The following is a 21619-nucleotide window of genomic DNA, read 5'->3' as shown; positions in this document are numbered from 1 at the left end:
GAAACCAATTATTTGCCATTTGTCCTATCATTGTCTTCTAAGAGTCTCCCCCCAGGCCTCACTCCTGCCTTTGTCTCTAAGCTTTTCAAGCCTCTGGCATTGGCATTTGACATTTATGTAGCCTAAAGATCTTTGGGCCTTGCTGTCTCCTCTCCCACTGAAGCCTTAGAACTTCTGGCATTTTCTGGCTACCCTGAAGCTGAAATTTCTTTGGTGTATTGTCGACCCACCTAGAGTGTGAGCTCCTTGAGGGCAGGAACTCTCAGTTTTTCAATTTGTATCTAGCATTTAGGAGTGTGCATAGCATATATTACGTGCTTAATAAATGCTTATTTGTTCATTCTTTCAAAGGGATCCTCCCACCTGGCACACTGTTAACACTAGTAAATCTATACCTTCTCCCTTTCTGAGTCCTGAGAGAAGATAGAACATTACTTGCTGAGTCCCAACAGAAGTAAAAACTGAAACTCTCTTATAGGGAAAGACGTTTGGGGAAAGCTCTGTTATGATTGAGCGTTTTGATTCTTGAGTTTTGCTGTCTTAGGAGGAACCACCTCGAGGTTACAGAGAAGAGAGGCCCACTCTGGTAAGCGCCCTAACCGAGAGGAGGATTGACGTTGCTATTGGTAACCAGAATAAAGTGAAGTCCATGGCTACCCAGTTACTGGCAAAATTTGAGGAGAATGCACCACTACAGTCCACCACTGGCATAAGGAGACAGGTAGGACACAGAATCATGTCTTGTCCTCAGACTCTTACTTGGATTTGGGTTGAGGTATAGGAGGATAAAGGTCATTTTGTATTTCTTCATTATGAAGAAGCAGCTCTGTTGTGTGAGCCTGTTATGCCAAGTCCTTCTGGGCCCCAAACATTACAGACAGAGACCGCAGTGCTGGTCATGCTGCCTGAGTGTGGTGACATCCCAGTGAAGGATCGTGATCAAGGGGAGGTTAGACCTTAGGGGAGAGGTATTTAGCATTCCTTGGCTGATGTAGCTGGGTTCCCCTTGCCCACTTCTAAAGTCTAAACGGGTAGAATTTAGGAGGAATCTGAGCCCATTGTGAATCCTCTCTGTCCAGAGGACTTGGGGTGACTACATTAGTTTTGCCTCTAAATGTCCCAATTCCCTTCTCCAAAGAGCCCACCCTTCTCAAGTTCATGGCAGACTAGATTTTGGCCAGAATATAATACATTTCAGGATTTGATCCCAGATCTTCTTCCTGTAAATCCAGTGTTCTTTCTGCTGTACAACACTGCTCTGAGGCTTGTTGACTCTAACTCTGTCAATGTATTTCCTATCACACCAGGAAAATGTCTCATAATTTAATCAGTAAGCCCCTTCCAATCCCAAGAATCTATGAAAAGGCCTGAAAAAGTTTTGACTTACAAAGAGGGGTATCTTTATCAGGTATTACTCATCTCTTCTATCTTCACAGGGATTTGGGGGATGTGAGGGTGGTAGTTTTTTACAATCCTTTTTTCTTAAATAAATTTTTGTCTTTTTATTTTTACATCACTTAAATTTTCCCCTGTATTTCTCCCTATGTCCCCTTCTCCCAGAGAGCCATCCTAGTTATTTTAGAATCTGAAAAGGAATTCCTGTTTTTGTTTTTGTTTTTCCAAAATGACCTGGCAGCCTAAGATGATATCTTCTTGGTGTTTCTTTATCCTGAGGAATCTTTGTTCTCACCATTCCAAATAGTCACATAGTTTCTAGCCTATCAGGAACAGAATTGACTTTATTTTCAGGAGCAGTGGCATAGTTAGCCTTCCTTTTCTCTATTCGGTATTAAGAGGAAAGTTGCGTTTATCTAAACATGTTTCTCATTCTGGGTGAGTTAGTTTGGTTTTCTGAACTGAAATAAGACCAAGCAAGAGATTATTGAACCTGGGAAAGGAAAAGTCAAAATCATATATACTCTCATTTTCCTGTTTTGATTTTACTTTGATTTGTTTTTCCTGTAGTTATAGTTATGACTTTCTTGGGTAATCCATTCTTACTAAGAATCGTTTTTACCAAGAATTTTTTTTCAGGTCACAAATATGTGTTTGATACCATGTCCCATTTCTCCTCCCTCCAGTCATCAACTTCCATTAAATTCCCCTGCTTTGTATTTTATTTTATTTCGTTTTGTCTCTTTGTCCTGACTCCCCATCCACTCTTGATTTATATGTGACAGCCAATTCAAGAGCGTTCTATCAGCCAGCCATCCCGCAGACAGCCTGAGCAGGGCCGCCCTGCTCCGATACCTCAATGGAAACAGGTAAAGGAATTACCTAGTGACCAGGATGTTTGTCTTCTTGAGTCTCCCCTCCTTTATCTTCCTCCTCAAGAGAATGGTGAAACCTGCAATCTTTCAGTTTGTGATTCCTTTTGGAGTAACTATTAGGTTTACAGCAACCCTGTACATAGCTACTTGCCAGATCAGAACAGGAAAATAATAGGTAATGCTAATTTCTTATTTTACTACTTATATACTTGGGGACCTCTGGGTGTTTTTGAATGTAGTTTTAGTAGATAAAGTACCTTTTAGGCTTTAGATAGTTGTCATATTTAAGTAGATACTTTTCACTTTAAAGTCTATGAACTGTATTTCTCAAAATCTTGTTACTGGAAGAGTTATAGAAAGGAAAATGCCAAATTTTTCAGCCGTTGAGATAGTGACAACATGATCTTTCATATCAGACCAGGGAAATTGTGTACAGGCTAATACCAAGAAAATTATCTTGTAGTTTAAAAAAATTCTAACAGAGCCATTCCCTGGGCATGTTCCTAGGGTTCTGTCCATAAATTTAAATCTTCTCCTGGGAAAGACTGTAAAAGCTGAGCAGGGTTAGGCTTCTACTCTTGGAGACTTGCCATTGCTAAGCAATATGGTACAGGAAGGGGGATGGAGGAGGGTGTCTTTAAATGTGGCAACTGTAAGAAGCAGAAAATCCACAGGTGGGGTCTGGTTGCTTTTCTACTTGACTTTCTCCTATTTAGACATGTGTTGACTATGACCTCATTAGCTCCATTAGACTGTAAGATGGTCGCAAAATTGGTTTTATGCTAAACTTTAAGAAATAAGCGAACCCCTCATCTCTAAAATGAATTATCATTAGTTTCATTAGTTGAATTTGCAAGTGAGAATGATTTTCACTCAGTTTTTAGAACTTCCTAATCCATCTTCCTAGCTTCAGTTCTTCTATTTGATTCCCTTTTAAAAGCAAACTGTTCGCTGCAGACAATCTTAAAGTAAAGCATGGCTGAGGGGAGAATCCAATGTGATGTTTCAGTGACAGTCTTAAGTTTGGAGAAGTCTCTGAAGAAATTTGCATTCAACTTGTGATCTGCCCTGTCTGATTCCAGTTTTGAAGAGAAATGCTTTTAAGAGACAGAAGTGAGAATTCTGTTAAAAAGGAGTGCAGACTATTTCAAATCCCCAAGCTTTTAGATGCCTTTCTTAAAAGGCCTTGGAAATGAGGATATCACCATGTTTGGAGGCACTCTGAATAATGATTTTTGTGTCCGTGGGAGAAGAAACTACTGTAAATACAATCTGCTGTGGTCAGTTTCGGACCTGCTGGGCAATATGAATAACCAAATAAGAATAAGTATAACCTTCATTCTTCAGTTAAAGTGGTTTTTCCTTTTAAATCTGTAAGCAGCTAGTGAATAGAGCACTGAACCTGGAGTCATGAAGACCTGAATTCAAATCCAACTTTAGATGCTTATTAGCTGTGTAATCCTTGGCAAATCACTTAGGCTCTGTCAGTGTGAGTTTCCTCATCTATAAAACCAGGATACCGATAGCAGTTACCTCTCAGAGCTGCTGTGAGGACGAAATGAGATCATAGTGGCAAATTGCTTTACAAAACTTAAAGCACTATATAAATTTTAGCTATTATTGTCATTATCATTATTAATTAATCAATAAATATTTGTTAACTGGCACTGTGCTGAGTGCTAAGGATACAGAGGGGAAAGTTAGCCCTGCCCTTAAGGAGCTTACAATCTATTGTTATTGTTGTGTATCATCAGCATTATGACTATTGTTGTCTGTCCTCGTTGTTATCGTTCTTAGCCACAAGGAAGTGGGTAGTTTAGGGAGCTGCCTGATTGAACTGGAGCTGTCCAAAAGTGGCAGGTCTGTTTCTTGGCTACTTTGAGCTGTCTTTGTCAATTCCTGTCAGTTTGCATGGCATTTTGTCTTGTTTTGTCATCATGATTTGTGAGGTGCATAATTTGTTGGTGGCTAAGCAGAGAAAGTCACATGGGGGCCATCTTGGCCACACTGAGTTGGAAGCACACATTTAAGAAACATAGCATAGACTTAAAAAAATTGAATAAATACACTAAGTGAATAAATAGGGCAAAGATTTGTGCAAAGAGTATTTCTGCACATTTCATCTCCTGACTAGATGGGGAAGAAACCATGACTTTTTTTTTAAACAGTTCTTGAACCCTTGGCAAGGATTTAGGTGAAAGAACAGCTTACTTGCTCTGGATTTTTCTCATATGCAAGAGAGTTCTTTGAGAAATGGGATCACATGGTTGCAAAGCAATATTCATGAAAAGACTACAGCTCCTTTCTTGTATGTGCATGCACATACATGAGATGTGCTCATTAGCTAAAATTTACATACTGATTTTTTTTTTCAGAAGAAAAGCAGAGGATGGGATTTTGAGTCTTGATCTAGAATTATAATGTGAAAAAGTGTAGGATAGAGTAAAAGTGTTCAAGATACTACAGGAGCTTTTTGGTACTGTAGGTCTCCTGTCATACTCATCTCCTTCCACATACTACTTCTCTACCTCCATGTCCCACTACAGGTGTGGGTTGGACAGCAAGTCATTATGACTTATGATGTGTGGTCTTCCCTTTCTGGGTAGCTCAGATGGCAGGGAGGGGGCAGGGAGCAGGGGACAGGGGGCAAGAAAAGGAAAGCACCACTATGTTGGCTAAGTTGCATGAAGGAGCAGTTTCTCTTTGGGCCAAGCAGAAGGGAGAAATGAATGACCCTCATGTTTAAATATTGTGGCTCTTCCTGTCTACATCCTTTTGCATCTTTGCCTCAGAAGTATGTCCTTTAGGCACACTCTATATGTGCTGTGAATTTAGTTGCACTTACCCTGCTGTGCAAGGCCTAAATAAATCAGAAAACTCTTTTTTCTGGGACTTGTACTTCTCATAGACTGTTCTTTCTCCTAGAATCAGCTGCTCTAAACAGCTCAGCACCTGCTTCATGGCAGAACCCCACACAGTCATTCTCAGTATCAAAAAATCTGAGACAAAAAAAAAATAGCTTCTCAGAAGGTCACTAGAAAATGTAAATACAAAAAGGAAGCAACAAATGTCTTGGAACCAGTCAAGGGTTCTTGCAGGAAATGACTAAAAAGAAGAGAATGGGAGAAAGAAGCTATGGACAGGATATCCAAGGTGTTCAGTTGGGTGAAATGTGATTTGTTTTTACATCCTCCTTCCTATGCTTCATTGTAGTCCTTTGGCAGTAATCCCAGAACTCTATGAATATGTAGAAAGGACCACTGAAGAAGGAGGAAATGGCAAGATGGTATCACAGATGGTTTCTGAGTCTGCTTTGCTACTGATTGTCATTCATGTATCAGCTGGTTCTTAATCTTTTTTGTGTTGTAGACCCCTCTGGTAGTCCAGTGAAGCTGACGAACCCCTTCTCAGAATAATGTTTTCAAATGCATAAAATGCATAGGATTACAAAGAAATATATTGAAACATATAGTATATGAGCATATACTATATTATATTGAATTATATTCACAATTTTTTTAAGGTTCAAGGGACCCCTCCTCCCCCAAGAACTCCCAGTCTAGGCCAGTATTCTAGCCATGGTGGTTAACAACCAATAGTCAAACTCTTATTCTTCACCCTACCATCTAATATTTTACTAAAGCCAACAAGTAATAATAGCTTATATGTAGTGCTTTGTTTTACACATATTATCTCATTTCAAGTGAGGCAACATATGCGAAAAAATCCTACAAACCTACACAATATAGAAATGCTAGCTATTACTGTTCTTTTATCCTCAGGGCTGGTTGTTATTGAGTATTGCAGATGCCATTCCTACTTGATGGATGAGGAAAATCTGAATCAGAGGGATTAAGTGACTTGGCAGTGGTCACACAGCTAGTAAAAGGCAGAGCCAGGATTTAAACACAGGGCTTTTGATGATGACACCAGGTAACAGGCTAAGAAGTGGGGATAAGTAAGTCTTTGCCCTCAAGGAGCTTATATTCTAATGTGGGAAGAGGACAACACAAAAAGAGAAGCTATAAAGGTGTGGGGAAGACAGTTATGTGTTAGCATGGTTTGGAAATGGCCAGAGAATGATACGGAAGCCTAGTTCCAAGAGAAGGGCGAAAACTTACTCTTTGGGACTCAGAACAGTTCTAGGGGCAGAATCCAGGGTTCTCATGGGAGGAGGAAGAGGATGATGGCTGGAGTGCAGATGGCCTGATTCTGAAGTGGTGGCTAAGAGGTGACCAAATCAAGTGATTTAGAAAGTGCTATACTTGATTAGCACTGTGGGAGTTGTTTGTTTTGTTCTTATGTTTGCTTTTATTTTGAACCTGACATCAATAATAATGAACTTTTCTATTTATACATAGAAAAGACAGAGAAATTGGATTGTACATGAAATTTTGTGAATTTATTATGTATAGTTTGCGAGTTTGGCATAGTAAATTTATTATTATTATGCTATACATATTATTATGTCATTACTACCTTGCTTATTTTTGTTCCATTCTGAATGCATGGTATGTTTTAAATGAAATTTCCTCTATATTGGGTGGCCTGTGTAAGCTAGCCCTCATAGAAATGCAAATCTAATGAGGGAAGAGGGAGACAGTGAAGATGAAAAGCCAGCTTCTCTTCTTGACCGTAGCATGATTTCTTAGTGATGTAGAAAGGGCACAGGAAGGAACCCCTCTTGGTGATCTGTCAGAGGTTGCCCCTTAGCCTTTCCAAAGCCAGCCTGTATTTTCAGACCAGCTTCAATGTTTTTTTTCCTCTTTGTGTGTCTTGTTAATGTAAAAGCGACGGCGAAAGGAGTGTTCTCGGACATGCCCGAAGAAAGTGATTACACTTTCTTCTCCTTCCATTCCACCTTCTTCTCGGTTATACAGTCAACAGGTGATCCTTTCTGCATGCCCTCTCTTCCCCTTTTCTTGTCTTCCTCACCTGTGCAGGTGGCTAGACTAGTGACCAAATCAGTGGTCCCTCCTGTTAATGAAAGCTTAACAAAAGTTTATCTTTAGTATCTTCGTTGCTATAAACTATGTGATCCCTGACTGTTCAGACCCTGAATGATTTTTTTCCTACAAAATTATTATCAAAATTCATATTACTTTGAAAATGAATACAAAAGTGAAGAATGTCACCAAACTAGGGCACAAAGTCCCAAACAAAAGGGATGACTCTATGAGAGAAATTGATTCATTTTACATTATAGGCTTGCCTCATGATGAAGTTGGGCAAACTTTTTTCAGTAACATGTTATATATTGTAGCCAAACCTTATGCTAACATTATAAAACATAATTGTGAAACCCTGAGGCCCTAGATTCTGTTGTTTCTTTTCAATTAACTCTCCCCATAACATCATTTGGCCTAAAGTTATGTTTTCACAGAAGTAATTAACAGACAGGGCATAACCTGCATATAGCTCAGGTCAGGGTTGCCATTTCTTTATATTCTGTCTCAGTGGAATAAAGTCAGATGGTTATTTCCAAAGCTTCAGAGCATCCTATTCTTGCTGAGATCATGAAAAACCCTACATCTGCCAACCTCCTATTTATCCATTGAATGGTCCACTTTCCACATTCCCCTGACTCAGGGCAGGCCGTGCAAGATCACTTCAGAGAGTGTCGTATGGTAATGCATTTAGAATATTGAGAACAGTAACAATGGTGCCAAGGATATATTTCTCAGAGCAGCTTTTTTCAAAGTGGGATAGGATTTTTCTGGTCATCAAGAGTAACACCCGTAGAATCCTATGAATTTTGATTTCTGAGGCAGAATGCAGTGATTCTTAAGGAGGTTGTTGCCTCATCCAAGATGGCCTGTTTAAATGATACGTGGTTTTAAAACCCTTGAGTCTATTATCAGGACTACGTATGAGATAGAGCACAAGTTATTTTATATTGGTCTTCTGTAAGGTAATTTTAAACTAAAAACATCCCCCTCACCTCTGTTGAATAAAACTGGGGATACCTTTCAGAGTATCCACTTAAGTATGTCATTTGATTTTAACATGGTCTGTTCGAAGGTATTTAGTACTACCTGTGTATTTGGGTCCAAAAACTGAATCTTTAAAAGACCTAATGAATATATTGGGTCTTCTCCCTTTGGCATCCTGCTAAGGCCACATGCCTGTGTGCCACGGAAGTCCATATAGCAGCAACTTTGAATCACTTCTTCAGCCACTACTTAATTTCAAATTGAATGTTTGGTCTTCTCAAAGCCTTTAGTCACAGGAAATTATTCCCCACCCCCACACCAAATCTGTGTGAGTTGCTTCTTTAATGAAACTGAGCCAACTATTTCTTTCTCTTTAAGGTTTACTACCCCCTTGCTCAGTGATAAAATTGCTAAAATGTATTTCTACCCTGTCTCCATCTGTCCTTTGAATAGATTAAAGTTTTGGCCCTGTGTTCTTCTAGGGTGGGGACCATTCCCCACCCTAGAGTTTCCTCTGGACTATTTGTAGTGGTCATTTATTCTAGCCAGTTTCCACCTCACTGCCTTTCCTTTCTAATGTCTGGTTTGGAAAACTTCACTCTTCTAACCTGACCTTTTTTTTAACCCTTCTGTTTAACTTCTTTGCTCTCCTGTCACTGTGTGAAAGATAATGAGTTTGTTCCACCTTTCTACTAACTGTACTTTTGTTTATCTACCTGACCTAAAATTGGACACCCTGGCCATGAACACAGATTTTTCCTTGTGTGTGGGATTTACTACAGATGGGCTTTAAGGTTTTTGGGGAGAGGGAGGCATGGGAAGAGGGAATAGACATGTTTGAAATTAACACAGTGAATTTTTTCCAGTCTCATTTCTCACTGTCATTTACTATGTCCAAATAAAGCCTTTGGCTGGTGTTTAAGTTTACACTTTGTTGCCTACAGATGTACAGGGATCTTGATGCTGACAACCGTGGCAAGCAGAGTCCCCACTCTGAAAGGGTAAAAAGCATGAACCCATCGCATGGGGTGCTGAGAATGTACACACACATATGGGGTACAAAATGATGGGATGGCACAGAGGATGGTAGAATGCCCTCTTGGTTGCTTTTTGCACTCTTGCTACTCAAACAAAAACCAGATTTCATTTGGAATTTGTTAATGAGGAAGATTCAACACAGACCATGCTCCCAGGACAGCACAGCACTCAGACTCTATGCTAATGATAATGTATATATTTCTGCTGCTCTACAGAATCCTGATGGCTTTCTGTTTTCCACCTATCTGTCTTCTCTTATGGTAGCATCTCTCATTCTCTTTTATCTCATAGCTGTAGTGGGTCACAAATGGTTAATTCCTTGGGTGAACTTTCGAGAGCACATTTATTAAGCAAATGTCATTCACTCTACCTTTTTGATAGCTATGGTATCTTGGGCATGGGGACAGATAAAGGTATTGAAGAAGCCAGAGCTCTTACCATGGTTGAGAATTTTAATATTAAGAAGATGGGAAAAAAAGGAATACTAGATACAGACCTAATGTAAACTGTTTACTAGATTATTTGAATGGTCAGTTGGAAAATCAGGACTCAAACACAGAACCTTGTCATTGGATAATTCGACTAATGAAATAGCATTTAATGGAAATCTTGAATACAAGAATTACTTAATTACAGAAATTGCCATTCAGTCTTAAGTGTATGTAGAGGATGTAAAGAATGGTCACTTCCCATTGAGTTTATGCAACAGAGTCTTTCTGTTATCTCTTTGCTTTGCTTCTAGACATAAGAATACATTAAGGGCTGGTAGTTCATTTATATTCAGGTGTCTATGGAAGCAGACTAGCCTCATCCCTCAGCCTCCTCAAATCAGGAGGAGAAAAAAAGTTAGAAGGGTGCATATAAGCTGTTGTGGATGGCAACAGATGGATTGCATGATCAAGGATGAAATGAGGATTGAAAGACATCATCTTGTCCTACAGCCTGCAGGCTGTAGTTCTCTTAAGCCTACTTTTTTATCAAGTCCTTTATAAAATTAACTTTTCTATTTAAATATCAGGCCAGGCTGACATTCTCTCAGAAAGGAAGTTAACTTCATTGAGAAGGTAGAGCCTTGTATGTGAGGGGAAGCTGAGGATTCTTTTTGGTTATTTGAATTTAGTGGGGTTAGAATTTAGAGATAAAAAGGTGAGGGGTAGGGAAAAGACATGTCTTGGAGTTTTGCCCTCAGAAGATAATGAGTTGAATGCGTTTTTCATTTCTTTTTGGAAAAGACATTCTTTGGCTTCATTAATGTGCTGGGCTGTAGTCCAGTCATTTTGGAGGGACCTTATTTTCAGTGGCTTTTCAAGCCCTGTTCATTATCTTGCTTGTGACCTTACTTTCCCTCACATTTCCTTTCCCTTCACTGAATAACATTATCTTTGCCTGTTCTACCTCCTGAGGAAGGCTTATTTTTCTCCCCTGCTAATTTCTTTCTTTCTTTCTTGTACTGCTACTTCCTATAGTTATCTCACTTAGTTGTTTTTTTGTTTGTTTGTTTTTGTTTTTTGTGGTGGCCTTCTCGTTGAAGCTACCCTGAATATTGAACACAGGGAATGCCAGTTGTCCATGCTTCTGGAGCAAAGGCCAATCAAGCATTAGGTGACTGCTGTCCAGCATTGTTCTCATCCATTTCTCTACTAATAAAGATGTAGGGAATGATGGGGATGGATCTCCTTGGAGATGCACTAGTAGAAAGTATGTGATCATTTCAATATGTTGCTTCCCACTTTCTTTAGGGGACTCTAATGTTAAATCCACTCACAAGTCTTGGACCTTTAAGAATCAATATCTTATTGAGGGATTGCATAGGCTTGAAAAGTTCCAGGTTTAGCTAATCACATCATTAAAATAGCAAACCTTTTGATTGGATCTTTCCATGTTTTTTATAGTAAATAAAGGGATCAATGGCTTAGATTTCTTATCCTGGTTTTTTCTTCAAGCTTCAGCTGGCTCTTGGCAAGCATGATTAATGGATCTGATACTCCTGAGGATTAGCAGAAAAGAAGGGAAAAACAGCAGCAGGTGTTTTAACTTCCCTTACTTGTATTTGGTTAATTCCTTTACTTATGCTCTCTGTAAAGCTAGTGGGAGAAGCCCACTTTGCTCAAGGGGTAACCCAACTCTGGCTTGTGGAGAAACTTTTCTGAGTGCATAAATGGACTTACTTGTTTGTAGGTGCCTGTTGTCAGGTACCCCTTCCCTTCACCTCTTATTTTCTTGCCTTGCGTGTCCCTTTCTTAGAGTGTAACTGCCACAAGGAAGAATAATTACATGTAGATGATTATATTTAATTCTAGGTTCCATTATCTAGGAGAGCAATCAGATTGATGAAGAGCCTCTATCTCTATACGAGGGTCTGTTGAAGAAACTGATGGCTTCTCATTTAGAATGATAGATACCTTCAAGATAGAATGACATGAAGGGCTTTTATGTAGAAGAGTAATTGTACTTGTTCAGCTTAGCCTCTGAATTGGAAGCAGTGGTTGAAAATTGCAGAAAGGCTGATTTAAGCACAACATAGAGACAAACTTCTAATCATCGTAGCTGTCCAAAAGAAGACTGAGTAGACCTTGGAACTCCTCTTCACAAGAGGTTTTTAAGTGACAGGCTAGAGGATTGCTTGTTGATGTTGTCATCAGGATTCACATTCAAGAACAGATTGAACTAGAGAAACTTGACCAGCCTTTCAACTGTGAGACTACTGGTACAGTGGACACAAAGCTGTTTTTAGGTGGTTTACTGGCCCTGCTTTCTGGCTAGATTCGGGAGTAGTAGTAGCCTTCCAGAAACCAAGGATGCTCCTCTCCTGTTTCTCTTCGACTTAAACATTATTCTGAGGCTGAGGGATTTAACAAAGCTAAGTCTTCTCTCAAATCAGGCTTGAATTCTGAATTTAACACTTCCTTTGATTTTTTTTCCATCTTTTTTTTTTTTTTAGCAAGAAACTGAACCTTCTCGTCGATTTTTTGTTGAGCAATGGGAGCTTTCCCTTAGCCTCCGTTCCTCCAACCGCCCCGCTTCACCCTCCTCTGACTCCCTCCGACAGGTAGCATGCCTGGGTTTTGGCAAAACCACGGTTGGATGTATAACCCTTGCTTACCTTACACCAACTAATGCAGTCACAAGAGGTCTGTGTCCCAGGGAGAGTTGACAGAACCTCTGACTCTGGTCTATCTCCTTTTTAAAAATGAGAGAGAGAGAGAGAGAGATGCATAAATGAATGAAATAAGCTTCTAACTTTGGCATATTCTGGTCATTCTATAGTTAATATAAGTCATATATCGATAAAGTAAATTTCAAGTGATTATCTTTCATTGCCTTAGAATTGTTTTGGCAAATATTTATCAGAAAACCAGATCAGCTAAAAGGATTGGGAAATTTTTCCTTAAAGAGAACTATATGTGACAATATTTATTGTAATGGAATTTGAAGTATAGTGAATGTATACGTATGTACGTTTATGGTTGTATGTGTTTGGTTGTATCTGATTTTGATTCATAAGGAATCAATCCTGCCATTTGGCATACTAGAATTCATCAGGTTATGGGATGGTTTACAGGAAAATTAAGTCTTTTTTGTTTGTTTCCTGCTTATTTGTACCAAAATACTGTGATTGTGTGTGTGTGTGTAATATTAAATATTACTAAGTTTCAATAGTTCCGTAACAGCAAAGTGAAGAAAATTGGCAAATAGAATTCAAGTTTCTACTACTTCCCCAGAAGTGCTTGCCATTGTTAACACCTTGCTGCTATTGAAATGAACCCAACTGAAATACAAGGATGTTCTTGGACCATAACCAGTGGTCAGGATGTTAGTTCTGTGGCCAAACCAGGAAGAACCTAAATCTTTGAGGAAAGCTTGCTTAATTTCCTAGTCCAATGTTTTTGGTTTCTGGTCTATGCTTGATCTTGTATATTGTGGAATGAAAGACAATATAATTATCTATTACCTCTATTTTTGTTATTGCACCATCTTGTCACCCCATCTCTTCTTTGTCCTTTCTAGGCCTAGGTTTCTCCATCATCTCTATTTTTAAAAACTCTGGGTTAGGTAGCCATTCATTTTTCATTACTTCTAATAGGAACAATGTTGTGAAGATATAGAAATCATTAATGGATTAATGGCACCAGTCCTTTGAAATATCCTCCTGTGTTAAGACTGAAGATTGCCATGAGTTCCCCAATGCCAACTAAATCATGGATAATTACTTTCTTATCTCTATCTGGTTATACTCTGGCATTCATATCTTTATGGCTTTTTCCCAGAATAAGCACTTCCCTTGTTTACCCTCAGCTCACTCAGGTCCTCATATCGAACTACACATTTTTTCCCCTTCAAAAAGTTGCTAAACTAAGAGTAACCTTAGCATGACAGCTGCTTCTGGATGACTCTTAGAGTTAAAGACAAGACTGCCAGCATTTTGGCATACACGCAACTGATTGGAGCTCTCTGCTTTTAAGTGAGGTGTAGCAGTAACATTATATGTCAGAATCTAGACCATTATTCATATGGAAGGTTGAATTGAACAAAGAGAAATTAGAAGGCTGAGTGTACAGCAACTTTCATGCATGCATTCATAAACATTCAGAACTAAAACTGTGTGATCTGTGCAACTCTTCAACCAGCTTCTAAATGGGACATTTTACACTAAAATTTGGTGGGATTTTCTACGTTTGTTCCATTATTTTTGCCCCAAATAATAGATTATTCCAATACTCTTTCACATTTTTGTCCTAGAACAGAAATATCTCAGCTTTTCCAAGACACAAATTTAAACTAATTTAACAAATGGTTATATATGCTACCGCATCCAGTCAGAATATCCATCCCAGCCAGGGAGGCTTTTATGGTACCTTGATTGGAAAGGATGTTTGTGTGGATGAACTCTATTTGATTTTTCATGAGTATAAGCAGAAATCAGCTGTGGGTGGTTCTTCTGGATAAAAACTGGGAGTGTTTGTAGGTTCAAATAAATGCTGAGGCTGCCACTAAGAAGGAGAGGGGAACATGATTATAGTTTTTAAAAACATTGGTCTGGGAAGCAAGAGACTTGGATTCTCATTCTATTTCTGGCACTGCCACTCAGTCATTGTGTGTTCTTGGGCAAATCATTTCATTTAACTGGGACTGACTTTCCTCATTTGTAAAATGAGAGGAGTTTGAGTAAACAACCTGTAAAGTACCTTCGTGCTTTAACTGCTGATATTTAATCACCGTGGCTATAATTGGAGATTGTCACTTACTTTCTGTGGTTTTTAGTTGTTGTTTTTGGAGGGGGGAAGGCAGGGCAATTGGGGTTAAGTGACTTGCCCAAGGTCACACAGCTAGTACATGTGTCAAGTGTCTGAGGCCAGATTTGAACTCAGGTCCTCCTGACTGCAGGGCTGGTGCTCTACCTACTGCGCCACCTAGAAAGAAGTTTTAAGGAGCCTTGAAAGGAGTAATATATCCGAGATGTAGAGAAACCATGGAACCATCTGTCTGGATGGGACGAAGTCCTCTAGTGATCTCTGTATATAGTTCCCATTGTTATCAGACTCCCTTTCTGTCACCTTTTGTCTTTTGTACATCTCTTCTCCAAGTGCTAAAATTCCCCAAAAGGAGTGATCGCTGGGTTTCAATGTAGTTAACATAATTCTTGATGCTTTTTTTGACAGTTGTGCTAAAATTAGCCTTTATGTAGTCACTGACACCCGTTCCCTTCTTACCACCCATTTATCCTGCTTTTAGACACTTTGCTGGCATGGTTTGTCTGCACCTTTTCCTCACTTTATATCTTTTAAAAACTTATTTCTTATCTTCTTAAATCATTTTTTTGTTTTCTCATTTTCCTTAATTTCCTGGTTATTTTATGTCCTCCAACCAATAGAAGTATATAAAGATGTACACGGGCGGAGTGAGCTCATTGGCTGAGCAGATAGCCAATCAGCTTCAAAGGAAAGAACAGCCCAAAACCCTTCTAGACAAGAAGGAACTGGTAAGAGACGTTCCAATGTTTAGATGTAACATAAAGCTATGGCACAGTGAACTGGTTAGCTGTTCTCATATATTTGTTATTCTATAGGCTGACAAAGAAAGACTAGTGTGGTTACTTTTTTAAATTTAAGGATATTTGAACTCTGATAAGTAAATATGAAGCTGAAAATACCCATATCCATGAGAAATGTTTGAGTGTTGGAAATATTAAGTTGTCTTATCCTAGGAAAGAGTTTTTCTCTTCACAAATGTCAATTCCTGAAAGAACAAAAGTATGGGAGTATTCATCAGAAAGTGAGTGACATCTCTCTATGACTCCCCTCCTCAGTTGTTGGATATTTTTTCACCCATCTGTCACATGCTAGGGACATGATACTCATTCTGCTTTGGTGCAGTGAACATGAACAACTGTTTCTATAGTAAAGTGAAGGGTGTTGGAAGAGCCCTTAAAATTTGAGGAGCCAAGATTCCTATTGAATGATGCTGTAATCATTTGATTGCCCCATCTCTCATTGTGACTCCGTTGGTTAGGACTGGCTAGTGGCACAGAGGACAATGTACACCTCCAGATATCCCTTTCTGGAGTACTGGTAACCACGAGAGTCAGTGACTCTGACTTGTTTTTTTCCTTTTCTTCCCATCCTGTTTCCCACAGGGTTCATTGAAGAAGGAGTTCCCCCAGAATATAGGAGGCAGTGATATTTGCTATTTCTGCCATAAGCGAGTCTATGTGATGGAGAGGCTGAGTGCTGAAGGGAAGTTCTTCCATCGAAGCTGCTTTAAGTGCGAATACTGCGCTACTACCCTACGCCTGTCTTGCTATGCATATGACATTGAGGATGGTAAGGAACAACTTTTCCTCTTCTCCAGTTGTGGGCATTAGAAGTCCATTATCCATATCACATGAGTGTCCTTCAAGTCTGTTGTGAGTCTGATTATGATGGTGCATGCCTGTAACGCCAGCTACTGGGGATGCTAAGATAGTCAGATCCTTTGAAGTCAGGAGTTCTGAGCATCATTGGGATGGTGGTGATGATGATGATGGTGATGACTATCATTTATATAAGGTTTACTATAGGTTAGATACTATGCTAACTGCTTTAAAAATATTATCTTGTTTGATCCATTCAGGTATTTACAATGTTTGGCATTAACATAGTGAACCTCTGTGAGTGGAAGGCTGCCAAGTTGCCTAAGGAGGGGTGAACTGACCAGGTTGAAAACAGGTCAAAGCTTCCATGCAGATCGGCAGTTAGATCAGAGACTAGATGAGATGAGGAAAACCCAATGTTTAAGAAAAACAAAAACAAACTCTCCTAGGTGCTCTTCTGTCTTTATATTCCCCCTCTTAATGCCCTCATCGACTCCTATAAATTTACTTATAATTATGCAGATGACTCAGATGCATATAAGGAGCTTCAGTTACCTCCTGTGTGGGTCTTGAATCATGAACTACCTAGTGAACATTTCAAACCTGACGACCCAGAGATACCTCAAACTCAGCATATCCGAAACAGAACCTATCCCTCCTCCAAATTTTCTTGTTTCTGATGAAGGCCACACCATTCTTCAACTCTCCTCAAGTTCAAAACCTTGGCATTATCCTCAGTCCTCATGTTCCTTCACCCCACATATCCACTCTCTTTCCAGATCTTGCTGGTTTTACCTCTATGGTGTCTTTCAAATCTAGTCCCTTTTCTCTGCTCACAGTCACCGCCTTAGTTGAGGCCTTCATCACCTCTTACCTAGACTATAACAGTGACCTCCAAATTGGTCTCTTTGCCTCCAGTCTCTCATGATTCCAGTCCATCCTTCTTCACAGAACCATCAGGGTGATTTTTCTTTTTTTTTTTTCCTGCTCTCTTTCTCTTTCTGTATATACATATACACATACATATATACATACATACACACTCACATATACATATATATACATAAACATATATATATGAATATTCCCTTCAGCTACCCTAATACTGAGGTCTCATGAATCATACACATCATCTTTCCATGTAGGAATGTAAACAAAACAGTTCAACTTTAGTAAGTCCCTTGCAATTTCTTTTTCTTGATTACCTTTTCATGCTTCTCTTGATTCTTGTGTTTGAAAGTCAAATTTTCTATTCAGCTCTTGTCTTTTCACTGAGAAAGCTTGAAAGTCCTCTATTTTATTGAAAATCCATATTTTGCCTTGGAGCATGATACTCAGTTTTGCTGGGTAGGTGATTCTTGGTTTTAATCCTGGCTCCATTGACCTCCGGAATATCGTATTCCAAGCCCTTCGAGCTCTTAATGTAGAAGCTGCTAGATCTTTGGTTATTCTGATTGTGTTTCCACAATATTCAAATTGTTTCTTTCTGGCTGCTTTCAGTATTTTCTCCTTGATCTGGGAGCTTTAGAATTTGGCGACAATATTCCTAGGAGATTTCTTTTTGTGATCTATTTGAGGAGGCGATCTGTGGATTCTTTCAATTTCTGTTTTGCCCTGTGGGTCTAGAATATCAGGGCAGTTCAGGGTGATTTTTCTTAAGGATCTTGGCACATCTCTCCTTACTCAAAAAGCTCCTATGTTCCCTATTCTTTCTGGAATAATATCTAAACTCCTTTGTTTTATGAAGCCTGTTGCCTCCAGGAGCAAGGGCATTCAAAGCCCTTCCTATCTTTCCTGACACTTCCTGACACATGGTTTTCAATGTAGTGACACTGTCCTCCTGGATGTTCCATGAATAAAGCACTCTAATCTCTCAGCTGTGGGTATTTTCTCTGACTGTACCCCATGTCTGAAACCTCACCTGCACTCCAACTACCAACCTCCCTGACTTCTATAAGTCCCAACTAAAGTCCTGCCTTCTACAGGAAGTCTTCCTCAACCCCTCTTCATTCCAATGCTCTCTGTTAATTATTTCCTATTTATCCTGAGTATAGCTTATTTATATATATTGTTAGCATGTTGTCTCCCCAATGGATTGTAAGATCCTTAATGATAGCAACTCTCTTTTGCCTCTCTTTACATCTCCTGCACTTAACTAGTGCCTGGCACATAGCAGGTGCTTATAAATGTTGATTGATTAATGATGGGTGGCTTTACAGCTTGATCCATCCTGTCTTTTTAGCCTCTTTATACATTACTCCTCTTTCCACACTCTAAGATCCAGCCAAACTGGCCTTCTCTCTTTTCTTCCACATTCCATCTTATCTCTCCAGGCTTTTGCACTTGTTATTTCATGCACAGACTATACTAACTCCTCTCTTCCACCTCATGGGTCTCCCAAGATGCAGCTAATGCACCCCATTCTGCAAGATTTTCCTGATTCCTCCCGTGCCAGTGCCATCCCTAAGGACCTTGTATTTAGCAACCTTGCATTTACTGTTTGTATTTCGTATTATTTATATGCTTTTATTGTCTGGTAGAAGGCTAACTCCAAGGATGTAGGAATTATTTTGGTTTTTGGTATTTGTAACCCTAAGACCTAGCACAGCATCTTGCATAGGTTCTTAATTGAATGCTTGTTGATTGACCAGATCCTTCTTTTTGCACCTGTCCTGTCACTGAAGACAGTCTTTGAGGATGAAGGTATTTAGGCTTCACCAGTAGACTTTGGCCTCAGTCTATTTCATATTTGAAAATATGCTTGTTGGATAGAAGGTGGAACAAGAACGGTAGTTATCAAGCGAGAAAATTTGGAGTGCCTAATGTTTACGTGGAAGAAGTGTTTGCTTATAAGCTATTTGCAGAGACTTTTTAGATTTGTTGATGTGCTGGTCAGTAAGAGAGAGCAAGTATAGCTCAGAGGAATAAGAACTTGGGCAGCTCTCCCCACTGCAGACCTTATCCTTCTGTCTTTAAATCATTGCAATCTCTTACAGTAGAACTTTGCTTTTAGTCAGCCGATCAGCAGGATTTGCTGAGGACTCCGAATAGTGATGGTGGTGGTGGTGGTGGTGGTGATAATAGTGATAGCTGACATTTATGCAGCATTTAGGACGTGATGCTTAGCACTGTGCTAAGCACTTTACAATTATTGTCTCATTTGATCCTCACAACGGCCTTGCGGGGGGCGGGGGTAGTTGCTGTTATTATCCCCATTTTATGGATGGGGAAGCTGAGGCAAACAGTGGTTAAGCAACTTGCCCAGGGTCGCACAGCTAGTCTAAGGCTGGATTTGAACTTGGGTCTCATTGACTCTGAGCCCAGATGTCTGTAAGTGACTATACTATTTATGTCAGCATTGTGCCAAGGTGTAGTGAAACACAGGAAGAGGGAAAATAATTGACTCTCCATGTTATAAGGGACCTCCGTGATAATCTAGTCCCATTAAGGACCTAACAGTCTAGGGAGATAAGAGCCCTACATCAAACACCAAATAACACAAGATTATGTAATTAAGTAAAGTATAGATTATTAGGGCTATAGCATAGGATTTCAGAAGGAAGTAATCAATGAGAGGTGAAATAGAGGCTTCTCAGAAGAAGTTGTCATCTAAACTTTGGTACATGAGTAGGTGTGATTGAACAAAATGAGCCAAAAATAGCAGTAGAGACAAGTTCAATTAAGAAGGCAAGCTTAATCAGAGGAGAGCCATGAGTCTGAAAACTTAAGATCATAGATTTAGAACTGGAAGAGGCAATATTTAGAGCAGGCCTGCATAAGTCACACTTACCTTGCAGCATGCCAAAGGATTTTGGGTGGCCCACAAAGAATGTAGAGGAAAACATCCTTTGTGTGTAGAGGAAATCCTTTGGCATGCTGCAGGCAGCCCTCGGGCCACGAGTTGTACAGGCAATAAAACCCACTCCCTTCATTTTATAGATGGGGAAATCAAGGTACAGAAAGATTAAGTGATTTGTCTTGTAATTAGCTGAGGCAGGATTTGAAACTGGGTCTTTCTGACTCCAAGTCTAGTCCCTGTCCATATGAAGTACGGGTCTGGTAACTAGAAAAGGTTATTATGGGTAAGGGAAGTCTCAAGGAAACACATTCTTCTTCAGATATTTGAACAGTTGTAAAATGTTGCTGAGCCTAGCCTGGGTTCCCTTGTGTACCCAGGACAGTTAGTGACTTTATCGGTACTGCCAAGATCCAAATGCTTTTTGTCCTGAAGGTGCTGAACGTGGTGCCTGAAGACAAGCTGATCCAGGCTTTGGCTGCTGGCTACTGAAATAGTTGATGTCTTCTAAGCTTATCCATTTGAGGGTAGGGATGATTTTTTCTTTCTTTCTCTGAAAGAAAGTGAATTGTATTTAGATCCTTTCTTACTCTGTTCATAAACCCCTTTTCTTTGGCCTCATCAGAGCCATTGGCAGCCTTGGGCTGGTACCTCAGGTTTATAGAGGAATTAGGAGGAGGCTCACTCATGTCATGGTTGAGAAGTTTTTGCCTAAGGCTTTTAGTGCCCCATTTATCAGTAGCAAATTCTCCCTTTGGACTTCAGTGTCTGGCAGCATTCACTGCCTCATTATTTTTCTGCATGGATCTTTAATTTAAAGGGCCATTCATCAGTTTGATTTGTCTCAGATAATATGGATCTTCCGGTTTTCAGAGAAGATTTTAAGGAAACGTGTTACCGCTTATTCTTTCTCCTGAACACAAAGCGAAAAAAGAAGGAAGTATGATTTTGGTTAAGATGTAGCAGGAAGAGTTTTTTTGTTTTTTGTGGTCTTTTGGTTGTTTCCTTACTAAGGAATTATTACATTCAATAGTCTTATATCGAGAACATGGTTGAAATTTTAAAGCAATTTACTCTCATTCTATCCTATTTTGAAAGAGACTACTAGGTAGTTTAGAATGAGTAGGGGAAAGATCTGGAGTCACAGAGATCCTGGTTTCAAATCCTGATTTTATTACCACCTGCATAACTTTGGACAAGGTGAACTTAACCTCTCTGGGTTCTCAGTTTCTTCACCTGTAAAGTGAGGGAGTTTAGAGGTCAACTCTAAATCTGTCTCATGGAAAGGGGATGAGGTTTATTTTAGGTACGTGGACAATACAGAAATACAAGTTGGTAGACGAGGTAAAGAGACAGAGTTTGGCTCAGCATAAGGAAGCACTTTCTCACAGTTAGAACCATCTAAAAATCAAACGGCTGTCTTTTTTGGGGGAGTGGGGTACTATTTCCTCCTCACTGTATATTTTCAATTAGAGATTAGATGATGTTTAGGGAGGTTTTAGGCAAGATTATTTGTACCAAATGAGAAGGGCAGTCCATCTCAAAGATTCTGTAATTGAGTTTACCTCCATCGTTAATATCTAACTGACGAACTAAATCACATGTACCTCAGAGGTGCATCATTTTACCCAGGTCCCTGATTTTCTCCATTTCTACTCCAAGGTGGCTTTTCACTGGAACTCAGATGCTTAGGGGAAAAAAAATAACCACTGCATCTCTTGCCAAAAGCTAG

The 21619-nt window shown here is 39.5% G+C and overlaps 1 protein-coding gene across 1 annotated transcript in view; it reads left to right on the top strand.

The window, feature by feature from the left end:
* The window catches only part of MICAL3 (microtubule associated monooxygenase, calponin and LIM domain containing 3), a 188907-nt gene that overhangs the window by 54492 nt on the left and 112796 nt on the right, over window positions 1-21619 (top strand). Inside the window, exons 16-22 of the mRNA XM_036761225.1 lie at window positions 545-721; window positions 2181-2264; window positions 7062-7157; window positions 9148-9204; window positions 12183-12290; window positions 15114-15221; window positions 15876-16062. Of these exons, the coding sequence (XP_036617120.1) occupies window positions 545-721; window positions 2181-2264; window positions 7062-7157; window positions 9148-9204; window positions 12183-12290; window positions 15114-15221; window positions 15876-16062 (817 nt within the window). The remainder of the gene's footprint in view (window positions 1-544; window positions 722-2180; window positions 2265-7061; window positions 7158-9147; window positions 9205-12182; window positions 12291-15113; window positions 15222-15875; window positions 16063-21619) is intronic.

This window comes from Trichosurus vulpecula, chromosome 5 (genome assembly GCF_011100635.1).
Source record: "Trichosurus vulpecula isolate mTriVul1 chromosome 5, mTriVul1.pri, whole genome shotgun sequence".
Lineage (NCBI taxonomy): Eukaryota > Metazoa > Chordata > Mammalia > Diprotodontia > Phalangeridae > Trichosurus > Trichosurus vulpecula.
This window is presented reverse-complemented; position numbering and strand designations above follow the sequence as displayed.